Raw genomic sequence first — 18,625 nt, forward strand, 5'->3', positions numbered from 1 at the left:
AGAAAAATGATTGAAAAAAGACAAAAATGTCCTTAAGGATGCACAAGGGTTAAGTCGGCTCAAAATTTTACATTTAAGTGTGATTGATCAATGAGACCCTTTTATTACAGTGTTGTTATTGAAGCATAATTTGCAAAACTGAATTAGTCTAGAAGCAGAATCAGATTTAACTGTGATTTTCTGCTGTAATAAACAGTTTAACTGGTAAGATCCTCAGAGGAGTTGTGCAGTGATTAAATAAGAATGGAAAGACTGTGTCGTTGAAGGTGGATGTGAATGTGAGTAAATGTGTGTTAGTTACAGGATCAGAGAATGACACTGTTCCTCTGTCATAGTCCAGCTGAACTCTCACACGCTGAAACTTTTGTTTAACAGTAAAGACAGTGAAGCGTTGCTCTGGGGATTCTGAGCTGTATTTGCTGTTCCAGTGATCCACACGCCAGACATTAGACTTAAAGAAAACGCGTCCCTTCCTTTGGTTTGATGCTGTGGTTATTCCAAGACTCCAGGATGTACTGTCTCCAACCTCCACATCCCAGCAGTGTGTTCCTGAGTTAAAGCCCTCAGATCCCAGGACACATGTACACCCGTCAAACCTCTCTGGATTATCAGGAAGTGTTTCATATACATCACTGTTAAACACACTGGTCAGATCAGCAGAGAGTGTGAGACAAGGATGTGCTGTGTTTGGATCCAGAGTCAACGGAGCTGCAAAGAGAATAACATCAGATTACAGGATGAAATATGATGTATTAGAAATGTAAATGTAAAACACATATAAAGACTTTGTTGAAAGAAATCATAAATGATAACAGTGGTCTCTCAGTTACTGTCAGAAGGGATTGAGGCTTCAGGTTTAACCCTCTGAGGTCGACAAACACGCGGGCGCGTTTTACTGGATTTTCTCCACATTGTAGCACTATAAACTTAAATTACTCCGTCATTTATGGTCATACAGAAAAAATAAATATAAAAAAAAGAATCTGTGATATTTCTCCTTTTGTATGTGTCCACTTACAATCAAATCAAAACATTGTGCTTTTGTAAAATAAAGAAAATAAACAGGGTGTGCGTTCTGCCTCTCCGTCGCGGTGAACTTTTTTTTCTTGAGCACGTCTATAAACTGAAACAAAACTCAGCGAATACTCTATACCTTTATAAACATTTAAGTGTGTACTTTTAAATGATCGGATTCAAAACGAAAACAAATATTCTCTGTTTAAGTAATTTGTATAAAACCAACAAGATGTCCAGCTTCTCAAACGCTTGCTCATTACAGTTAATTTGGCCACGCCCACTCGCACAAAAGATATTCACATGCAAATCTCCACATGGAACGCGATCGCCCTCATTACCTCAACAACAAAACACTTCACTTCACTTTTCGTCGAGTTTGAAAGACGTGCCTGAGCTTACACTGGATTTAGGCTACCTCAGAAGAAGAAGAACGCGATTTGAAGACAAGAAAGATGTAAGGTAAGAAATTCTTACATATTAGTTTGTTATTGTTGCATAAATGTCACGTTGCAGTTGAACTGTTGCTAGATATATGGGGAATATTATAATATTTAGACCCGTGTTTACTGTTACTGTGTTTGTGGATATCTGCTCAAACGTAGATATGTATATGGTAACCATAATGTTTTATATTTGAGCGCGATCGCGTTTGAATGTATCATATTTTGGATAGCGATCGCGTTTGAATGTATAATATTTTGCAGCGCGATCGCGTTTGAATGTATCATATTTTGGATAGCGATCTCGTTTGAATGTACTGTATCATATTTTGGATGAAAGCAAAACGCACCAAGCGGCTTCATGTTTTTATTATTATCTCATTTCATATCATCATAACGGATGGAAACATTTGAAGTAACATGATAATCAATATATTTTTCTCTAGCTTAGTTGTTACTGAAATCTTTTGGAAGATTTATACTGCTATAGGTTATTTATTGTTATTATTATTTTATCCGGCACTGGCATATACCTTATGCCTACAAGGCACAACAAACCTGGTGTTCATTATATTATATATTGTTGGAAACATTTGTGTGTGTGTGTGTGTGTGTGTGTGTGTGTGTATTCTGTGAATTTTAAGGAATTTTAAAAAGCTATTTTAACCAGAAAAATCTAATATTTATTTCCAAAATCGTGCAGGCCTTTCTCTTGATATCAGTATGTGCACTTTTTTTTTTCAGGGCCCAGATGCCACTGAGGACTTCAACATTCACATGAGTCTCTGTACGTGAACATGGTAAAGTGAAAATCTTGGAAATGAAAGGTATGTACAATGTTTTTAGGAATGGCACAAAGGTCTCTGTCTTTGAAGTGCTTTTTTGGCATTTGTTGTGTATCTTTGGATTATGTTGTGTTGTAAATAATTCCAAACAATTTAACCCTCTGAGGTCTGAGCTGTTTCCTGGGCCCTGGAGGTGTTCTGACATGCTCTGACATTTGTGGTTATTTCTGTTACTTGTGACATTTTCATGGCTAAAGTCTGATTACACTGTATTCAGCACAAACTCTGCTACAATAATATATCAGCAGCATGTATGTAAAAGTTTGTAGTTTTGAGATAATGACATTTATGCGTGGTTTGTGAAAATACAAAAATTAATTCTCACTGAAATAAGGCCATGAAACCCATACTGATTATTTCTTCACAAGTCTTTTGAAAATTGTATGACGTAGCCTAGAATATTTGCTCTAAAACTATGTGAGAATCACCCTGACTGCTCATTCAGAGAAGACAATATATTGCTTTAAAAATTTTACGACGTGTTTTGTGTGATAAAGCAATATGCGAAGGGGCGGATCATCTCATTAATATGAAAGCTTTCCACACCTGAGAAAGACAAAGAATCTCCCTAATGGCCCTATTAGGAGCTTATCAGGGCCCATCCTTCTGACCACCCTTGCACAAAGAATGAGGAGATTTAAAAAAGAATGGCTTTTAAAATTGTTTGGATTTATTTACAACACAACATAATCCAAAGATACACAACAAAAAAGTACCATGTTCATGTACAGAGACATGTACTGTGAACGTTGAAGTCAGCAGGACTCAGTGACATCTAGGCCCTGAAAAAAAAAAAAAAAAAAAAGTGAACATACTGATATCAAGAGAAAGGCCTGCACGATTTTGGGAATACATTTTAGATTTTTCTTGTTAAAATTGCTTTTTAAAATTCACAGAATACACACACACACACTCACACAAATGTTTCCAACAATATATTATATAATGAACACCATTTGTTGTGCCTTGTAGGTATAGGCTATGCGCAGTGCTGCATAAAATAATAACAATATAGCAGCCTATATATATTTTCAAAAAGATTTCCGTAACAACTAAGCTAGAGAAAAATATATTGATTATCATGTTACTTCAAATGTTTCCATCCGTTATGATGATATGAAATGAGATAATAATAAAAACATGCAGCCATTTGGTGCGTTTTGCTTTCATCCAAAATATGATGTGTACATTCAAACGCGATCACGCAGGAAAATATGATACATTCAAACGCGATCGCTATCAAAAATATGATACATTCAAACGCGATCGCGCTCAAATATAAAACATTATGGTTACCATATACATATCTACGTTTGAGCAGATATCCACAAACACAGTAACAGTAAACACGGGTCTAAATATTATAATATTCCCCATATATCTAGCAACAGTTCAACTGCAACGTGACATTTATGCAACAATAACAAACTAATATGTAAGAATTTCTTACCTTACATCTTTCTTGTCTTCAAATCGCGTTCTTCTTCTTCTGAGGTAGCCTAAATCCAATGTAAGCTCAGGCACGTCTTTCAAACTCGACGAAAAGTGAAGTGAAGTGTTTTGTTGTTGAGGTAATGAGGGCGATCGCGTTCCATGTGGAGATTTGCATGTGAATATCTTTTGTGCGAGTGGGCGTGGCCAAATTAACTGTAATGAGGAAGCGTTTGAGAAGCTGGACATCTTGTTGGTTTTATACAAATTACTTAAACAGAGAATATTTGTTTTTGTTTTGAATCCGATCATTTAAAAGTACACACTTAAATGTTTATAAAGGTGTATGGCTCATAAATGTGTGACAAGTATTCGCTGAGTTTTGTTTCAGTTTATAGACGTGCTCAAGAAAAAAAAGTTCACCGCGACGGAGAGGCAGAACGCACACCCTGTTTATTTTCTTTATTTTACAAAAGCACAATGTTTTGGTTTGATTGTAAGTGGACACATACAAAAGGAGAAATATCACAGATTCTTTTTTTATATTTCTTTTTTCTGTATGACTATAAATGACTGAGTAGGGGAGAGTGGGGTGATTTGTGCCAGGGGGGAAGTAGTTCCACCCTTTTTTCTGGAAAACCATAGAAGAAATTGGTCATGTGTCCACATCATTTTGAAAAGCAATCACTTTTACTCGTCCTCCAAAGACTGGAGACACATGGCATGAGAGTTAAGCATATTTTAGTGCAAAAAACTGTTTTTTCCCTTTCAAAGTAAATTTTCTATGATTAAGGTTTTTTAATTGTAGTGTCTGAACAATTATAGACAAGTTTGAAAACATTTCACACATGTTTTAGTGCTTTAGTAGGCTACACAATGAGTCTATACAGTTAGCATGATGTTAGCTCTTAACTGCTGGATCATGCTAGTTTTTCAAACCTGTGGGTCTGGGGTGATTTGTGCCAAAGGGCCTGGGGTAAGTTGTGCCAGATCCAGACCACCTAGACCTACATACTCACAGGGGATAATCTTGAGAAGTGAGGAGATGGGCATGCCTCATCAGTGTTTTACTTGGGCCTGCCTGTTATTTGTTTAATTTAGCTAACACTGATTTCAGTTTTGAGTTTGCTCTATGTTATTAAAAAGAAGTTTTATTCCGTTTTTAAGTGGCCTATGTCAGGATGTTTAGAAATTAGCCTAGTCACTTTATTCTTATATGTTATATAATTGACAGACAGCGCTATGTCAACAGGCATCTATTGCCAAAGCCTTTTTGCCTGAAATGATTCACAAATATCATATATTGTGTTGCTATGGTGCTCTAAATGGTTGCTAGGGCATAGTTTGATAGCTTCACAATGATCCTGAGAGACTGATTGGTCGTCTGAGAAAAATGAGCCCGCCCCCTTGTCTCTATGACACTGTGATCCAGAGGGTAACACTTTACAATAATAGTACATGAATAATCATGTACTAATACCTGAATTAATAATTACTTTACTATGAACTAATGATGAGTTAAGACATGTATTAATGAGGTACTAACCTTAATTACGACATGAGTATCATGAATTCCTACATGAATATACCATCTTAACTACGCGTTAGTACATGCTTGTTAATTAATGTATTAATTAACATTTCGAGGTAAAGTAAATCAAACATGCTCTAGATCAGAAGAAAGATGTACTAAAAGGGCACAATGTTAAATTGTTCATAAATTTAACACCATCAATTGTCACATACATCAGTGAATGACACAAGATGTCTTGAAATATTTATATTAAACCTACTCATTGAACACACATTCCGTTTTAAGTGATTCCACTGCTGCCTTCAAGTGTAAAATACCTACTACACTAGCATATTCATTAAACAGATGCAATTTTCAAAATTAAAATCAGTGTTAGCACAGATGATGGTTATTTTCTGGATTTGTTTACTGTCTTTATATCATAATGCAGTCGGATGTTAGTCTTGTTTGCTGGCTCTTCTTTGGGGCCACTATTGCCCCTTCAAAATTTGTCCACTTTTTTCCTACCGTTCAGTTCCTTCTCCATCTAAATTCAGGCACAGCACCTCTGCTCTTCCACTTCTTTACAAACCACCGACAAGCACCAAATGATATCTGATTTAGAAGAGCTGAATATGTATAAAACATGTGTAATTGATACATTTTTGAAGATTTACTCTTGGAGGGCCAAGACAAGAAATTACATGATACATTAACAAATCATGAATTCATGTTACTTTCCAAGTAATTAATGATGAGTTAGTAATGATGTGCCCCCCCAAGTAAAGTCATGACATTATGATACATTAACAAGTCATGAATTCATGTTACTTTTACTTCATGGCGGGGCACATTATTACTAACTCATCATTAATTACTTGGAAAGTAACATGAATTCATGACTTGTTAATGTATCATAATGTCATGACTTTACTTGGGGGGGCACATCATTACTAACTCATCATTAATTACTTGGAAAATCCAAGAGTAAATCTTCAAAAATGTATCAATTACACATGTTTTATACATATTCAGCTCTTCTAAATCAGATATCATTTGGTGCTTGTCGGTGGTTTGTAAAGAAGTGGAAGAGCAGAGGTGCTGTGCCTGAATTTAGATGGAGAAGGAACTGAACGGTAGGAAAAAAGTGGACAAATTTTGAAGGGGCAATAGTGGCCCCAAAGAAGAGCCAGCAAACAAGACTAACATCCGACTGCATTATGATATAAAGACAGTAAACAAATCCAGAAAATAACCATCATCTGTGCTAACACTGATTTTAATTTTGAAAATTGCATCTGTTTAATGAATATGCTAGTGTAGTAGGTATTTTACACTTGAAGGCAGCAGTGGAATCACTTAAAACGGAATGTGTGTTCAATGAGTAGGTTTAATATAAATATTTCAAGACATCTTGTGTCATTCACTGATGTATGTGACAATTGATGGTGTTAAATTTATGAACAATTTAACATTGTGCCCTTTTAGTACATCTTTCTTCTGATCTAGAGCATGTTTGATTTACTTTACCTCGAAATGTTAATTAATACATTAATTAACAAGCATGTACTAACGCGTAGTTAAGATGGTATATTCATGTAGGAATTCATGATACTCATGTCGTAATTAAGGTTAGTACCTCATTAATACATGTCTTAACTCATCATTAGTTCATAGTAAAGTAATTATTAATTCAGGAATTAGTACATGATTATTCATGTACTATTATTGTAAAGTGTTACCGATCCAGAGTTATGTTCAATACAAAATCCCTATGCAATTGACCATAGTAGGAAAAACGCATGCTATGGTATTCCAGGGTGAAAATATCTAAATAAACCTTAAATGATTAATTTTGTATTGAATTTATCTTGCTTTCATATAGCATTATGGTTCATAACATTAAAATGTTCAGTTTTACTTCAGAAATCACTGGCACAATTTACCCCCAATGTATTCCCCCAAAGGCACAACTTCCCCCGCACCAGGGGCAAGTTGTGCCATGAGACCACTTTTTTTCCAAGAGCTATATTTCTGAAACAATTTATTTCAGATCCAAAGTTATTGTTCTCAGGGATGCACAACATCCTGAAATACATGTACATCCTTAAGTTGAAGGCATTACTGCCATGGCCTCACTTTAAAGTCACTTTGAGTAAAAACTGGCACAACTCACCCCACTCTCCCCTAATTTAAGTTTATAGTGCTACAATGTGGAGAAAATCCAGCAAAACGCGCCCGCGCGTTTGTCGACCTCAGAGGGTTAAAAGCCATTCTTTTTTAAATCTCCTCATTTACAGTATTGTGCAAGGTTGCTCAGAATGACAGGGCCTGATAGCTCCTAATAGGGCCGTTAGGGGAGGTTCTTTGTCTTTCTCAGGTGTGAAAAGCTTACATATTAATGCACGTCGTAAAATTTTTAAATCAATATATTGTCTTATCTGAATGAGCAGTCAGGGTGATTTTCACATAGTTTTGCAGCAAATATTCTAGGCTACGTCATACAATTTTCAAAAGTCTTGTGAAGAAATAATCAGTATGGGTTTCATGGCCTTATTTCAGTGAGAATTTTTTTTTGTATGTTCACAAACCACGCATAAATGTCATTATCTCAAAACTACAAACTTTTACATACATGCTGCTGATATATTATTGTAGCAGAGTTTGTGCTGAATACAGTGTAATTAGACTTTAGCCATGAAAATGTCACAAGTAACAGAAATAACCAGAAATGTCAGAGCATGTCAGAACACCTCCAGGGCCCAGAAAACAGCTCAGACCTCAGAGGGTTAATATCAGTATTCAATAAACACTATTGTATCCTAATACATAAAAATAGATCATGAGGAATGGAATTTTCATTATGAGTTCGCTGTATGATCTGATGATTTTCTGAAATACAGTTCAGATTCACTTGAAATTATTAAATATATTTCTATCAAATGTTGATGTTGTGTGTGTTTAAATCTGAACTATCTTCTGCACTGGTGTCAAATCTGCTGAGACTCACTGTGTTGGACAGTTTCCAGCATCTTCTTCCAGACTCTGAACGGCAGGTTACCCAGATAACGCGACACATGAATCAAAGCTCCAGAACTCATCCATGGATCCGGCTGTGAGATCTGGACTCTGAGGAACATTCAGGAGTCAGAACTGCAGTGAATTTGAGTTCAGATCCACTGAGAGAAGAGATACGAGCAGCTCACTCACCTTTCCATCGTGACTTTATAGTTCTGGAAAATATAGAGTTTGAAAACATTTTAATACCTAATCAAACACTCTCAGTGTCAATGAGTCTCTCTATACAAGTTGTTTTATGCACAGAGAATGAAGCCAGATTGATTTGTCACCTTTAGAAACGAGACATCATTGTCTTTCATCATCTCCTCCATGTCTCTGATTGTGTGTGAAAGAGCTGAGATGTGTGTGTTCATCTCCTCCAGCTTCTCCTTCATCCTCTGCTTCTTCTGCTCCTCTTCCTCTCTCAGTGCAGTGATTGTAGCTTCTTCTTCGTCTCTGAGAAACTGATGAAGCTTCTCAAACTCTTCTTTAATCTGACGCTCTGTGTGCTCAGCTTGAGACTGAAATCAAATCACATTCACTTCAGTCAGCGCTGTATGAACACACACTCCACTAATGTCAATAATAAACTCTGTGTGTGAATGTTGAGTATTTAACTCTTTATATCCTCACCTTGATGTGTTCAATTGTTTCATCACACTTTTTCTTCATTTCTTCTCCTTGTTTGAGCTTGTTTTGTAAGGACGTCAGTGCTGTATTAAATTCCTCCTACAGGTTAAGATGAAAATCTGTGAAACTTATGCAGCTCTAAGAGGTTTAAACATTGTATGTTTGGATGTTTTTATAGTTATATTATTCATATGTTGAATGGGTCATTCTCATGGAAGCATTTGTGTCTGAACATTACAGGAGATATATTTTTTAATTATATATTATTTGGAAAGGATGAACGTCAATAAATCATGTTTTTACCAAAAAAAAAAAATATTTTTTTCAGTGTCCAATTCTTAATTATTATATCTATGCAGTTGTAAATGTGTGGTTGTGCAAATACAAATACAGAAAGAGAAAGTATGTTAGTATCAGTCACTTTTTTGGTGTGTCTTGTTATTAATCACATATTATTAATGAAAAATTATTAATAACCCATGACAAAATGTTATTTTCTGTTTTGTGCCAATGCTGTTACATTCAAGAAGATTTGAACATCAGAAGGTCGAAGTTTTGTGTAGAATTTTATATCAGTAGAAAGTCAGAGATTAAGTCTGAGTAAAAATAAATACTGGTCTATTGTTTACACAAATAACACTCTATGTTTAGCACTGTATTAAGCATATGAAATGAGAGATATTTGTCTTACCTTGTAAGATGAAAGCACTTCACTGATGGGTCTGAATGTGTGATTGGTGTGTTTCTCTGAGTCTCTGCACATGAAACACACAGGCTGTTTGTCCTCCAGACAGAAGAGTTTGAGTTTCTCATTGTGTAAACTGCAGATCTCCTCAGACCCTGATGAACGTTTCTCATTTCCCTCCTCCAGGAACGACTCACACAAGTTTTTTAACGCAAGAATAACTGGAGGATCATCTTTTGAGGATCTTCTCCTGCAGACAGGACACTCCTGAGTTTCCTTAATTTTCCAGAACTGTTGTAGACACTCTTTACAAATACTGTGACTACAGGACAGAATAACAGGAGTCTTGAAGATTTCACAGCAAACAGGACAAGAAAGCTCTTCCACAGATTCTGAATCCATTTCTTTGTCTTGTAAAAGATCCAACGATCTACAATATACTTTCACTTTTTGAACGTTGATTTAAAGATTAAATAACTATTACAGTCCAAATCTAATCTGGTTTCATTCAGAAATACACAAAAACCCTAATATAATGTGTCCTCCTCTGTTCTTCACAACTCGTTTTAGCTTTCAGTAAAAATGAAAGGTAGAAATAATGACTAGTCACTTCCTGGTAGGTTTTGTAAGAGGGTGGAGTTTCTGATGACCTTTTGGAGCTTCAGGTGTCGGTTGCATAAACTGCTGAATCTAGTCTTACAAGTTAGTAATCACATTTTTTCTTTAACCCTTTCATGCATAGAGGTCACTACAGTCGACAGCTATTCAAAAAGCATTTTCTTGCATTTGTATGGGTTTTTAATTCATAGCTGCACATCAACCTCTACAGTGGACCCTGGTGCATCATCCTATACATTGCGAACCAAGTGGCAAACCGTTGTGTGCTGTTTTTCTTTCCACCTCCAAACCAAGATGGCCAATGTCCAGTCAGAAACGTTAAGTTGCTCTGGAATATCCAGCCATTTTTTTTTTCTATCCTAGGAGACTCTTGCAGGTATAAAAATGTTGTAGCATCAAGCGCAATATCTAATGAGTCATATCACAGTTAAATTTTCCAAATATTGATTTTAGATTGGGAGAAAATTCGGATTAATCATCTGTACGCTATAGTGGACCTCATGCATCAATTGCTTTATATAAGATACAATTCATACTATTACTGTTCATACTGTAACCATGCTACACTCTAAACGTGAACTAACACTGTGCTAGGTTCGAAAGGAGCTAAGTGATATAAACTGTACCCATAAAAGGAAGTATCAGACCAGGTAAGTAGTAACCAGTAACTTTTACTCACATTAAGCTGCAAATAACAGTTGAAACACAATTGCATAACATGTATATGAAAAATAAAAAATGGGCCCTTTAAAACAATTGAGTCTCTGGTTTTGTCCTTTTGTAGTCGTTAAAGTCTGTTTTGTGATCACTTTCTGTATTAGTCAGTCCTGTCAATAGTTCGGTGTCAAAAGTGTGTGTCACCAGTTCTGTGACAGTTTCTCCTTTTAAAAGGAAGTTTGCACTTGGATGAAAGAGTGGGTACAAGCAGAGCCCGTCTACCTTGGCAGAGCCTTGGCACTTCCTATTAGCCCCATTGTATCGATCTTGGTTGCAGTTCCATTAGAATTCCACTGGAGGTGATCGCGGGCGAGTGCAGACTGAATGGGAGTCTATGGGGCTAGACGGCTAAATGTGTCTCTTTCACCCGATTGCCTTTGAGAAATCTCAGATTTTATTGTAAGTTTTGCAAGTTCATCATGGGTTATAGGTCGAAAGTTGAATGAACGAGTACTTTTTTTTTTTTTCGATTTCTTACAGGTTGAGTTGTTGTTGCCCATAACACGCTAGCATTCTGCTAATGACGTCAGCATTCTGACGTCATTGACATTTTAAAAGACTTTTTAAAGCAAATAAGTGACTCTAAAAAATCTAACACCCAGCAATGTGTAATTTCTTTGCATCTCCTTTCGAATACAACATTCAAATTACTAGACACAAAATTATATCCTGAGAAAAGTGGATTTTGAGGTGTATTTCGCCATAGACCTCCATTCAATCTGCACTCGCCTGCGAGCGCCCCCGCATGGACAGAGACGTGTTACTGCAGCAGTCCAGAAACCGGAAGTAAGCAGAGAGTGCCAATTCTCTTCCTATTAGACATTCTCTGGTTCCAGCTCAGGCGACTGATACTTTCCTACCACCAGGGGAAACGTTCGATGAGTTGGTCTGCGTCTCTTCACGATCACACTGGGAGGCTCACCATCGATAGAAAAGGATCTTCCAAGTAGTTTCACTCTGTCCATAAGACCTGACCGAGACAAATACAGGTGGAAAACGGGGTTTTTCCAAACTCTCGGTTGCTCCTCCTTATTCTGTCTTCTGTGTTGGTTCTTTAGCTTGCTAATACACTCACTTTTATCACTCTGTTAACTTTAAATCTGTAAATTTCCTCTCGTTTCCCGTCGCCATCAATCGTGTTCGTCTTCTCTCTTTCTCTCACATACTCGCGCGCATGGTCGAATCACGCAATTTGCCTCGTGACCTGTCAATCATGTTCAGCTAGGGGAGGAACTATCACTCCTGATTGGCTGATTTCTTCCTAAGGGATATTACGCTATTTTGGCTGTTTTTTTCTTAAAGGGATATTAAGCTATTTTGGCAGATTTTTTCCTAAAGAGATATTACACTATTTTAATGCAATTTTAAAGTAATTTTAACCCTGTATTGCCACTGGGTTACAATACTGTTAGAAGTGACCTCACAATGTTTACCGTCGGCGGTGAGAAGATCCCCCTCCTTGCTGAACAGCCTATTAAAAGCCTTGGGTGACAGAACTCTCTGACAAACACGCAGGGGAAGCTGTGATGAAGCAGCAGACTGATGCCTGTTGAGGATCAACCAATGCCAGCTCCCGGGAAAACTTAAAGGGTTAGTTCACCCAAAAATGAAGATTCTGTCAGTAATTACTCACCCTCATGTTGTTCCAACCCTGCAAGACTTTCGTTCATCTTCAGAACACAAATTAATATATTTTTTTATTAAATCTGAGCGCTGGATCACTCCTTCATAGGTTGCTAGGTAATTGCATCTGCCGGCCCAGAAAAGTTAGTAAAGACATCGTTAAAATAGTCCAAGTGAGTGCCTCAAACTTAAGTTTATCAAGCGACGAGAATACTTTTTGTGCGCAAAAAAACAAACAAAAATAACGACTTTATTCAACTATTAATTTTCTTCTGTGTGGGCGTCTGAGTGAGTTCACGAGAGCGCCACGACGCATGCGTGAGAACTGAGAAGAAAACACATCTACAAAATTGCTTTTCTTTTTCTTTTGAAAGACCACATTTGGGTCCTATTGTTTAGATGTGTATATAGGTCTTGCCATTAAGCCATGAACAAATACAACCTGCAAACTTTCCTGGAAGCGCATCTCCTTGTTTCATTGGACTGGATATCTCAACACTGAAGTAAAACCGCAGAAATATATATTTTTTTGTGATTGTTAGAATGTCTAGTTCTTGTAAATACTTGGTGATTATTGTGGAATGCATGCATCAAATTAGATTTTTAGCTAAAAATGTCTTTGTTGTAATTTTACAACGTTGGGAGAGAATGGTTGCAAAATAGCACGTGCACCTTGTTCACATATAGGAGAAATACTTACAGAAATATAATGTATTTGATGATTCACACTTTCTAAATGTGTTATTTGTTATAATTTTCAGTTTAGACCAGATTTGAATCATTCTGTAACGACTGAGACAAATCAGACACAAGTATTTGTTATAGTATAACCAATAATATTTAAAACTCACTCTGGGCAATGTGGTCCCATCCCCCCAACAAGGGCAAGAAGGTCCTAGTTACCATGACCATGATTAGATAAGCTGGTTTTATTGCTATTATAAATGTCGTCACATGGTCGAGACAGAGACAATGGGGAAGACAGAAACAGACTTTAAAACAGACTTTGCTGCATTAATCTGATCTATAAATGAACATGCATTCTAGAAAATTGTGTGAATGATTTACTGACTTGTGTAGTGTTTTTAATTCTATTATTTCTTTGATACTGTGTATTTTATGATAGAACCAACGGTCAATGTAACCTCACCTATACCATGTTTGGTCTCTATAAATGTCACGATACCACACACCGGAAACAGGGGTAGATCCAAGAGCAGTTTAATGGGTAATCCGTAAATCATAAAACCAGCCCAGGCAAGGGTCAAAAACCATATAAGCAATTGTCACCGGCCGGGGTGGAGGTAGAACCCAGTAGCCCACCACCCGTACCAACTACCACTCTGAGGAGCTACACCAAGGGAACACCACAAGGCAGGACACGAGATAAGATGAATAAGTTAACTTTATTGGATATTAAAACATACTTAAAATAATTTCAGCATGGAGAACTGAAACTCTTTCTCTTCTTCAGACGAGTAACCCAGAGCAGCGGGAGGAGCTGGCTTGCTCTGTTTCTTCAAAACAGCGGTGGAGCTCAGAATATTCGGACTACGAGGATCTTCAGGTGAGTAGCTCAGAGCAACGTGATTAACTGGTTTTCTCTGTTTCCTCGGGACAGCGGTGAAGCTCAGAATACTCTGACTAAGAGGACCTTCAGGTGAGTAACCCAGAGCAGCGGGAGGAGCTGGCTCGCTCTATTTCTTCAGGTCAGCAGTGGAGCTCAGAATACTCAGGATACAAGGGTCTTCAGGTGAGTAACTCAGAACAATGTGGACGACTGGCTTTCTCTGTTTCCTCCGGACAGCAATGGAGCTCAGAATGTTCGAACTACGAGGGTCTTCAGGTGAGTAACTCAGAACAGCGTGGACGACTGGCTTTCTCTGTTTCCTCAGGACAGCGATGGAGCTCAGAGTACTCGGACTAAGAGGATCTTCAGGTGAGTAACCCAGAACAGCGGGAGGAGCTGGCTCACTCTGTTTCTTCGGGACAGCGATGGAGTTCAGGATGCTCGGACTACGAGGATCTTCAGGTGAGTAACCCAGAACAGCGAGAAGAGCTGGCTCGCTCTGTTTCTTCAGGCCAGCAGTGGAGCTCAGAATACTCAGGATACAAGGGTCTTCAGATGAGTAACTCAGAACAGCGTGAGCGACTGGCTTTCTCGGTTTCCGCAGGACAGCGGCGGAGCTCAGGATACTCAGAATACAAAGGTCTCCAGATGAACAGCTCGGAGCAGCGTGAGTGACTGGTTTCCCCTGTTTCTTCAGGGCAACAGTGGAGCTCAAGATACCTGGGGTACGGGGTCTTCAGAACAGCCAGGGAGCTCAGGAGGCAGCGGTCTTTGAGGTCGGGGGACTCAAAGCGGCATGAGTGACTGGTTTTCTCTGTTTCTTTGATACAGCAATGGAGCTCGAAATACCTGAGGTATGGGGTCTTCAGAACAACCAGGGAGCTCAGGAGGCAGCGGTCTTTGAGGACGGGTAACTCAAGGCGGCGTGAGTGACTGGCTTGCTCTGTTTCTTCGATACAGCAATGGAGCTCGGAATACCTGAGGTACGGGGTCTTCAGAACAACCAGGGAGCTCAGGAGGCAGCGGTCTTTGAGGTCGGGGGACTCAAAGCGGCATGAGTGACTGGTTTTCTCTGTTTCTTTGATACAGCAATGGAGCTCGAAATACCTGAGGTACGGGGTCTTCAGAACAGCCAGGGAGCTCAGGAGGCAGCGGTCTTTGAGGTCGGGGGACTCAAAGCGGCATTAGTGATTGGTTTTCTCTGTTTCTTTGATACAGCAATGGAGCTCGAAATACCTGAGGTACGGGGTCTTCAGAACAACCAGGGAGCTCAGGAGGCAGCGGTCTTTGAGGACGGGTAACTCAAGGCGGCGTGAGTGACGGGTTTTCTCTGTTTCTTCAGGATGGGGGTGAATGGGCACCTGCACACATCTATACACAGTCAAATTTTAGAACGCTCCCCACGCCCAGAGGGCTGGATGTTCCCAGGAAGGATTTGGAGCGGCAGGGTATGTCAAACTTCCTCACACTTGTGCATGCATTAATCACTCCACAATTCCATACGTGAACACTTCAATTCGTAAGCACTGCAATTCTACAAATACCTCACAGTGGATTTAAGCCTTCACTCCATTCAGCCTGGGACACTCCATCAGCAGCTCGTATTCATACAAGTTGCGACGCATGCAACGTTATTCTGGCTGCATGAAACTTATCCAAGAAAATGAACGTGCCTTCCAATCACCAACTTCAAACACACAAAAGAGAGAAGCAGCAAACAGATAACGAGCCCTCCAGTATATCCCAATTCCTCCATGGACACAGACGCGGTACTTCTGTAGCAATTAGAAATCATGTAATTATCTTCTTTCCAGATAATGGTCTTGACACTCACAATAACAATCTCCTTCCCAGCCAGCTCTGATATTCTCACTCACTCGCTCTCTTCTGACTTGTCCTTTGCGTCCTACTTCTTCCCCGAACTCCCTCTAGTTTCTTAAATCTCTGCTTTTATATCCCCTCTGGAAATGCGCGTCCTAATCGCCACCATAATCAACTCCGATTTGATGCAGCTACCGCTAATTTCCCCGTTTACCTTTCTGGTCGGCCATGACAGCGAACCGGAACTGGCCTGGTGTTACCCCGGAAGTGCTCCCCAAGGGAATCACGCGTTGATTTTTTTTAGTTCCGCCTTCGTCACCCAGTGACACAATCCATAAACAAGAAACAAAACAAGAACAGGCAAGAAAACAGACCTCCAAAGTGGTGTGACGAATAACAAGGACTCCGTGACAAACACTGAACCAACAGGGTATATATATACACACAGAAACTAACAAGGGAACGGGAAACAGCTGAGTGCAATGAACAGTGATGAGTCCAGACAAGGATTGTGGGATATGCAGTTCATGATGTAGTGGTGACAGTATGGGGAAGAGACCTCTAGTGGACACCCGGGATACACAAACCAGACACTGTGACAATAAATTGGTACTTTGAAGATCGAAATGATTGTGTACATCAGTGATCTCAAACTCAATTCCTGGAGGGCCACAGCTCTGCACAGTTTTGCTCCAACCCTAATCAAACACACCTGATCCAGCTAATCAAGGTCTTCAGGATTACTAGAAACTTCCTTGCAGGTGTGAGTTGGATCTGGTTGGAGCTAAACTGTGCAGAGCTGTGGCCCTCCAGGAATTGAGTTTGAGACCACTGGTGTACATGATATGGCGATAGCTGTGCAACATATTAGTATTACAAGAATCTTGCATAGCTTCGTCATCAGAAACCAATCCAGCTGCACATGCAATTGAGCACGCTTAGAACAAAGATTCATAAATCAACCACAGAGGAATCTTCCTGCTTGGAAATTCCACCCTTCTCATTGGTCAAGCAGACACGGAGAGGTGGGGCCTTTCTCAGGCTTTATTAGAGACAAATTCTCTGTGACCTCTCTCTCTTCTCTTCTGGCCTCTACTGCTGCTGTCCATGACCACCGCCTGCTATCCTTTCACTCTCCCAAAGGAGTCAGACTGTCTTTTCTTCAATCCAACTCAGAAGAAAACTGCAACCTTACCATCACTGAATGGGCAACGATCAACTCTTGGCCTTCTCGGTACGTTCAGGATGCCGTGCTGTCCAGCGTGGCCTCAGCAGGCCCCATGGCAGCAGGCCTCGACTCACCACAGCCATGTGCTCACTCAGGAGAGAGAGGACTCTCTCAACCACAACAGCATCAAGGACAACCTCAGGAGTTTAATGTCTTCATTCAATGCAGAAGAAGTCCATCGCAACTCCCACCATTTGCTCTGCGTGTCCTCTCCGGCCCAGGCCACGATCTGCACTCCAGCCATGAGAACAGCGTCGAAATAACCATGCAAGTTCATCATATCTTCTCCATCCAGCAGAGAAGAAACCGATTGCACCTTCAACAACTTAAATTTTCATCCACTTCAAGAATTGTGTCCATTGCACAGACCATGAAAGTATCAATTTAATGAGGTGCTCTGAAAATGATAAGCTGATGGTTCTTTTCATAGTTAAATGGATCTTTTCCATAGTTCCCTTTCCTGCTTCCAGTTCCATATCACTCACCATTTTACCTATGCATGTATGTATGTTTGTTTGTTTAGTTTAGTTACGTTTGTGATTTAGATAATAAAACTTGTGCACAATATATATATATATATATATATATATATATATATATATATATATATATATATATATATATATATATATATATATATATTTGGTTCTGATTCTCTGCTTTCAACAAAGTCTATTTTAGGGACTGTTCGTTTTTTTATTTAAGGGGCCACCGGAGGAGTTTTGACATCTGTAGTCAAAAAATACATGACCCTCCCTTTGCCAGCAATACATTTTTCTATGACCCTCCAAAATGATTGTGAAAAAAGGCATGACCCTCCCTGATAATTTATTGATTAGTCTACTTCTGTACTGGTTTGCGCTTGGCAAAGATGTTCAGATAGCCATTGTTTTTTTTTGTTTTTTTTTTACAACCATAACCTCTTGCTTTCTCATCTTACTAGGGCTGTAACGATAGACCAAACCTACGATTCGGTTCGTATCACAATTTTTGATTTTAGATTAGAAAAAAATCATGTTTTCGGTGCTGATGCGGTGTGACGCGTTCAACATGTGGGTGGCGCTGCCCATAAAGCATCTAAAAGCTGTCACAAAGAACCAGCAAAAGTAATGATTATGTCAAATATAGCAAGGAGACATTTTAATTGTTTATTAATAAACAAGTGTTTTCTGTGTCGACTGCAAAGATGAAGTTGACGATGCGTTGTGACGAGCGCCAGAGAGAAATGCACATTTCATACGGATTACATAAGAGAGCAGTCTGTTTTCTTTCGTTGTGAATTGTTCTGTTTAAAAGTAGACATTTCAAGCTTTCTATATATTTCTCAGGTCTGTGAGGCAAGTACCTTACGCTGAGTTTCGGTTCATTTATGAGACAGAGTCCAGTTCACTCGCCGGCGCCTCCGTGTCATGATTATCTATTTTCTA

At 39.0% G+C, this 18,625-nt stretch overlaps 1 protein-coding gene across 1 annotated transcript; it reads right to left on the minus strand.

Moving 5' to 3' along the window:
- Positions 1-166: 166 nt before the first annotated feature.
- Positions 167-10,023, minus strand: LOC307171399 (nuclear factor 7, brain-like; the record flags this gene model as incomplete). The annotated part of the gene is made up of 6 exons (XM_079893007.1): positions 167-708; positions 8,257-8,375; positions 8,457-8,479; positions 8,597-8,827; positions 8,940-9,035; positions 9,628-10,023. The coding sequence occupies 6 exons, from the start codon at positions 10,021-10,023 to the stop codon at positions 167-169; spliced, it is 1,407 nt and encodes a 468-aa protein (XP_079749133.1).
- Positions 10,024-18,625: the final 8,602 nt, after the last annotated feature.

This window comes from Squalius cephalus, assembly GCF_949319135.1.
Source record: "Squalius cephalus genome assembly, chromosome: 14".
NCBI lineage: Eukaryota > Metazoa > Chordata > Actinopteri > Cypriniformes > Leuciscidae > Squalius > Squalius cephalus.